A 7,040-nucleotide genomic window follows, 5' to 3' on the forward strand; every position below is an offset into this window, starting at 1 on the left:
TTGGCTAGAATGGTTGTATGGTAGGAGTGATAAATAATGAATTTAGTAAGATACAGGTACCATCAAATATGGGCATCATACTGTGCTTGATTCTAAAGGAATTTTTTAAAAAAATGCATAACACACAGCCCATATCCTCCAGAAACTTATAACCAAATTGGGAAGGTAAGACATCCATACATGAAACAGGCAAGTGGAAAGGAACCTTGAAAGCCTGCTGGAGATAGGTAGATATTATATTTTAGTTAATAGTTACTATATTGCTCAAGGCTGAATGCCCCAATCACCCAAATATCTAATCACTAACTAAATTTCATTTGGGAAGGAACCTAGGTAAGAGTCATCATGAGTGGGTGACTGAGCTTAAAAATCTATTTTCATAGATGTGTTAAATCAGTTAGGAGAATGGCTTCTCCTTGCACATAATTATTTTGAATCACTTTAGAGAAAGTGGGCTGCTTAAAATCTATCTGCTGACAATAAATGATTAATGGAAAATCACTGGTTTGCTACTGCAAACAGCACTTAATGTCAGTTACTTCAGGCAGGTTTCCAACTTCACAATAAATCTTTATACTGAAACTAAGGACTCAATTTAGTCCACTTCATTTTTTTTTTTTTTTGTTTGTTTGTTTTTAAATGCTCAATGATGAGGTGGGCCAACTGGAAAACCATTCCTTTTCCACATAATACTGTTGGGGAATGACTTAGAGTTCTGCTTTGATGCTACCACTTGAAGAAGGGTCAAGTTGTTTATTGGAAAAACTTCAAATGTTGCTAAAAGTGGTGTGGCTGCTAGCTGTTGACATAATAAAAAAATGTAATGGAATTGCATTTTAGTGTGATTGCTTTCTAGGTAGTCCAGATTCAGCTGATTCAGGGATGAAAGCTATCAAACACACATCAACAACCTCATAAGCCATTTAATGTCTGTTAGTATTATCTTTTTTAAAATGTGGGTTTACTTTTTTCTTTTTCTTGTCACTTACTTCTTTGCCACTTGAAAATTGTTCTGTGATTTCCACAGTCTCTACTAGTCTTCCAGCAGGGGGTCTTCTGGGGTCTTTGGTTTCCTGTAATAGCATTTGAGGCATGTTTAAGTGCCTTACAATGTTCTTTGGTTTGGGCTGGTTTTGACCTGCACTGGGTAGTTGCTGATCCCTGAAAGGCACTAACATAAAAATGACAGGCATCCTCTGTTCTGGGGTCATCATCACGGGAGATAGTTGGTTGTTCATCACTTGAGAGGACTCCTGAGGAGACACATTGCTTAAAGGGCATCTCTGTAAGTCCAGTTGAGCTTTTGTGTTTGGGTTCATTGTTGTCTGGGGAAGTACATCAGTGAAGTATGGTTTCACTCCTGTGATTGCATTGATTTCATAAGCATTATGCCTGTCAGCCAGTGCTCTTGCAGGCCAAAGTGGTTGGTAAAGAATTGCCCCTGAGATACCACTCACAAAATGATGCAGAAGGTAATGCCAAATTCCACCACTTATTGGGTTCAGAGTGACCTGAGGCCATAAACTGGCCAGACTTCGTAAAGCTTCACGGTTCCATGCTGAAACAGGGAATTCAGTCTCTGTATGATAAAGTTGAGAGAAATAAATATTGAGACTGATGCTTGGATACCTCATCAGGAAGTTGTACATTTTGCTAATGCAGCAGTGGTTGGCTTCGTTACAAGGACAGTAGTTAGAATAAAGAAGGATATACTCAATGTTGTCGTTGTTATGTATGACTGTCTCAAGATAACTGCCCATCTCAAATAACATAGATTCTGGGTGGGTATCATACTCACTGCAACCTGAAGCATGCCCCTTTTGCACCAGGTTTCCAGAAGAATTTTTCAGTTCATAAAATGTGAGATGTTTGGTTTGAGGACTTGGCCCACAAGGGAATCCAAAGATCTGATAAAATTCAGCGTGGGTAACTCTTGCTTCTTCGCCCGTCCGGATATGATAAGGGCACTTAGAACATTCTAGAGTCAAGGCCAACCAATAATAAGGTCTTACTACAGTTCCATGATTTGTTAGGTATTCCTGGTATAGTGGCTCCATTTCTACATTTGTATTTTATTAACCGCCACTGACAAGGAGGACATTGTATATATAAACAGTTCATGAAAAACTATAGTTACTAAATTACACCCTCATCAGAGGAGGTAATATTGTAGCAGACAAACCTCTGGTTCTGAAGGAGAATAATTATGCCCATGTATTAGAAAAACTCTGTATTTGCTTTTGCATATTCAGATTCCTAGAAGGGGAAAAAGGAAAGATTTCACTTCATAGATATCCTTATGACACTCCAAATGACCCTTCCAGCCCCTTTTGTCTGTGAAAGTCCCAGGAAATAAGTATATATTTGGATTTCAGTTTGTAATAACCTAGTTCTATCTAAAGCCTATGGTTTCTAATATACTGTTCTGAGTTTTGCATATTTGTATCCCTAGTGGCAAACATAATAATGACTGGCACGTGGTAGGTACTTAATAAAGCTCCTTGAAGGCAGGGACTGTTTAATATTTTTGTGTTTGTATTCCCAGCACCTAGCATAGTACCTGGAACAATGTAGGCGCTTAATAAATGCTTATGGATTGATTGATTGATTGACTACATCCAGGAAATTGGTAGCTTATCTCCTTTGTTGCTTGAAAATCATTCTGTGATTTCCACAGTCTCCACTGCTCTTCCAGCAGCAGATTTCTGGGGTCACTGATTTCCTGTAATAACAGCTGAAGCATGTTTAGGAGCCTCACAATGTCCTTTCTCTTGGTCTGGTTTTGATTTACCGTTGAGTGGTCAAACACTCAAGTGGGATGGGTGCTCAGAGGAGGGGCTAGACTAGCCTTTAATAGTTTTAAATAGATGTTCTTTTATCCACCTAAATAAGCTCCATTAAGTGTAGTAAAATTGTTGCTTACCTTGAAATAATTGGAGAACTGAGTTTGTTCTTCACAATTTGTACACAATCCTGTAACAGCTAAAACCAAACAATAGCTGTAATTACCATCATGTCACCTCTAGGTTTAGATCACATTCCAGGTAAGGGGTCAGGTCATATTTTATCTTTACTTCATTTCTTCAGCAACTTGGGGGTAGCTGCTCAGGATATTAGTACTGTAAAAATGTTTCTCCTTATCAGCTGAATACTGTCTTATGTTTTACATCTCATGTTAGTTGGAGATTTGTTCTTACAAATTATAAATACCTTTTTCTGTTGGATTAGTCATTGCTGTGGTAATGTTTGCAAAGTAACTAATGCTAGGATACGGGAAGTTCCAGAGCCTTCCCAATTTATTTGAATTTCAAACCATCTATTTAATGCATAAATATATGTTTACAGGGTGTTCCAAAAGTCTTAGTGCAGTTGTAAGTGCTATATACACATACACTCTCATTATGTCTGGATATCTGGCAAAATGTTTGCAAGGTGCCCATGGAACGAACCCAAAGATTCAGTCCAGCAAGGGAACACCTATTTAATATTGCCAGCTAATATTCCGAGCTCAGTTCCATTCTACTCTTTAGTGAACTGTGCAAAGTGCTGGGTCAGGTATAAAAATGAATAAGACATGCATCTTGTCTTTATGAAGCTTAAAACAATCTAGCAGGGAATATGCCGTGTTTGCAAACAACTAAATGGTGAATTGTGGGAGCTAAGTACAAAGTGCAGTGTGAGGTCCAAGAAAATGAAACATTATTTCTGCTCTGGGATCGGCCCCACAAGAGTCCCTGGGGAAAAGTCTCAGACAGTTCCAGGGAGGGAATCTGTAACTCTGTTGCCTGAGTTTGTCAAAATGTAGCCACCCTAGACTGCTCACTGTTTCCTAAAGTTGGTATTCTGTCTTCCATCATCCAGTATTTATTCAAGTCATCCCCCATGCCTTATATGCATGCTTTCTTCAATCCTACCTTATCTTCCTCAGGTTCTACCTCTTCTGTGAAGTCTTCCTGGGTTACTTCCAGTTGTTATTACTTTCTTCTTCTTTAAATTACTTTCTCTTATATTTATCTATGGATATATCATATCTTCCTCCCACCTCTAGTAGAAAATAAGTTCCTTATTAATGCCAGGAATAATTTCATTTGTGTTTTTTCCAGTGCCTACCATGGTGATTTACACATAGACACTGGCTAAGCCTCACCTGTGCCTAGCAACAGCAAACAACCGGATAAGATAACCAGTACTGGGTGGTGGGGGGAGAATTCCTGTTCTTTGGTTGCCTTTCAGGGTGTATGCTCTGAGGGATGCAGTACTTCATTTTGTAAGAGGGTCATTTGAGAAACATTCTGTGATCATTAACATTTCAAAAGGGAGTTTGTCTCATCTCACTGCCTCATCTCAAACTGGTTTAAGGATTTGATAGGAAGATTAGTGTTTCTGGTAAAACTCAGTCTTGAAGGCTAAGTAAGATTTCAGCCTGTGGAAATGGGGGTAGGTGGGTGGGTGGTAGAACATTCTGACTTTAGTATGTATGAAAGACTGTTGTGTAGGTGCTATAAGCGGTAGGATCAATTCCAGAAACAAAACAGATAAGCATAGGGTTTTTTTTTGTTTACTTTTAAAATTTGTGACCTTTCTGATGGGTAGCCCCAAACAGTCATTACGTATGAGGATTTGATGTCTCTGTAGAGGGAGGCAGAATCAAAAGGACAGAAGAAAACAAAAAAAGAAACAAAGAAGCATAAGACAAGAACTTCCTAATATGGATGTGCTGTTGTAGGTCAGACGCTTTGGAAAATCTGACAGCTTGTCAGGCTATATTTCCTGTGTCATCTTTTGATATTTGTAGGCTGTAACTCCATCAGGTTCATTTTGTTTTGTACCTGAAACGACATTTCATTTGGGGAAATGAATTAGCAAAGGCTGAGGCAGCTACGTGGCGCAGCACATAGAGCACAGGGATTGGAGTCAGGAAGACCTGACTTCAAATGTAGCCTCAGATATTAGTGTGACCCTGGACAAGTCACTTAACCTTTGTCTGATTCAGTTTCCTTATTTGTAAAATAGGGCTAAAAATAAACTTCCTAGGGTTGTTGTGAAGAACAAATGAGTTAATAATTGTAAAGTGCTTAGCACAGTGCCTGGCACGTAATGAATATTTTATAAATGTTAGCTGTTATTACTAGCTATTTTAAAATTTTCCTAAAACGAGCTAGCTGTTTAAGATCTTTGCTTGCTTTAATCCTCAAAAAATTTACCAATAACTTGTCTTCTGTCACACATTGTAGAATATTAACAAGATGATTTGTGTCTTGCTATATGTAACATATTATGTACTATTCTCTATGAGTAACAATAAATAAAATACTTTGTATTTTATACTAAATCTGCTTACTTTTGGCTGAACACTGTTGCTGGTTGCATATCCTCAAATCTCTGTTGGTATTGTTTGGGTTATCACTTTGTACTGGTGGGCAGTAATACCCCATTTAAGTATTAGAGGCTCACAGGATTTCCCTAGGCAATAGGAAAGAAGCCAGTAAATAGAAGAGACCTTAGGCATCAGCTGGAAATCAGCTCCACACCCATGTGTAGTTAGCAGGTCTCCGGATATTTATTAAGGACCTATTCTATGCCAGGCACTGTGGTTAAGTGCTAGGGATACAAAAAAAAAAAAAAAAAAGGCAAAAACATGCTTCTTGCCCTCGAGGAGATCACATTCTAGTTGGGGAAATTGAAAGCAAGTAACTATGTACATACAAGAGATATGCAGTGTTAATGAAAGGCCTCTTTAAAGGAAAAGGGGAGACAAGCAGGGAAGGGCTCCTGAAGACAGGATGACTTGAGCTGAGTCTTGAAGGAAGTGGGTGGGGGAAGAAGCTAGGAGTTCAGGGTGAGGAGAGATAACACTCCAGAAATGGGGGACAGCTGGTGCAAATATGTGAAACCAGGAGAGAGAGTAGTTTGAGGACTAGCAAGCGGGCCTGTGAAGCTGGATCATAGAATATGTGAGGGAAGTAAAGTAGAAGAATGGTGGAAATGGGGGAAAGGACCAGGTTGTGAAAACTTTTAAAAGACAAACAGCATTTTGTCTTTAATCTTGGAGATAACTGAGAGCTACTGAAGTTTATTGAGTAGGGGAGTAATGTGGTCAGACTTATGTTGCAGACTTTAGTGGAACAGAGGATGGATTGGAGTGAGGAGAGACTTAAAGCACGGAGACCGGTTAGGAGATTATTATAATAGTCCATGTGAAAGGTGATGAGGGCCTGCATCAGGGTGGTGACAGAATCAGAGGAGAGCTGGGATTTATATGAAAGATGTTTTGAAGGTAGAAACTATAAGATTTCATAAAATGTTGGAGTGAATGTGAGTGAGGATTTGAGGTTGTGAGCTGTAAGATGTTGGTACCCTTGACAGGAAAGTTGGGAAGAGTTTTGGGATAAAGATAAGAAATTATGTTTTAAACACATTGAATTTGAGGTGCCTGCACATCCAATTTGATATATCCAAGAAGCAGGTTGGTGATGCGAAGCTAGAATTCATCAGTAGTTTAGGGTTGGATATATGGATCTGGGAATCATCTGTAGTGAGATAATAGTTGAACACATGATAAATGATGAGCTCACCAATCAAGACAGAACAGAGGGAAAAGAGAAGAGGACTCAGGGCAGAATTTTGGGGGGAACAGCCACAAATAGTGGGCATGATATGGATGAAAAATAAGCAAAGTAGACTGAAGTGTGGTCAGACAGGTAGGAAGAGAACCAGGAGTGATCAGTGTCAAGAAAAGTAAGTGGAAGGAGAATCCCGGACAAGTGGGTGGTCAACTTTGTCAGAGGTTTCAGAGAGGTAAAAAAGAATGATTGAGAAGAGATCATTAGATTTAGCAATTAATGACTGGTGACTTTGGAAAGAGCAGTTTCACTTGAATGAAGAGGTTGGAAGCCAGGATGCATAGAGTTTAGAATCAAGTAAAGGGATAGAAAGTGGAGGCATCTAGTTTTTTTTTCAAAGAGGTTAACAAATTACAATAGTGAGAATGGCAGCATCAAGTGTGTTTGTTTTTGGTTTTTTTAGGCTGAGGGAGAAAC

At 39.0% G+C, this 7,040-nt stretch overlaps 1 protein-coding gene across 1 annotated transcript; it reads right to left on the reverse strand.

Moving 5' to 3' along the window:
* Positions 1 to 714: 714 nt before the first annotated feature.
* Positions 715 to 4,029, reverse strand: APOBEC4 (apolipoprotein B mRNA editing enzyme catalytic polypeptide like 4). The gene is made up of 3 exons (XM_027868475.1): positions 3,915 to 4,029; positions 2,924 to 2,982; positions 715 to 2,256 (listed from the first exon to the last, which is right to left on the reverse strand). The coding sequence occupies exon 3, from the start codon at positions 2,055 to 2,057 to the stop codon at positions 924 to 926; it is 1,134 nt and encodes a 377-aa protein (XP_027724276.1). The 5' UTR covers positions 2,058 to 2,256; positions 2,924 to 2,982; positions 3,915 to 4,029; the 3' UTR covers positions 715 to 923.
* Between the last annotated feature and the right edge of the window lie 3,011 nt (positions 4,030 to 7,040).

Source organism: Vombatus ursinus, unplaced genomic scaffold (assembly GCF_900497805.2).
Source record: "Vombatus ursinus unplaced genomic scaffold, bare-nosed wombat genome assembly UNPS02014789.1, whole genome shotgun sequence".
In the NCBI taxonomy this organism is placed as follows: domain Eukaryota; kingdom Metazoa; phylum Chordata; class Mammalia; order Diprotodontia; family Vombatidae; genus Vombatus; species Vombatus ursinus.

What these genes read in the sequence shown, in the direction of transcription:
- APOBEC4 (XM_027868475.1), bottom strand. Translation starts at nt 2,057, where the DNA reads ATGGAGCCACTATACCAGGAATACCTAACAAATCATGGAACTGTAGTA.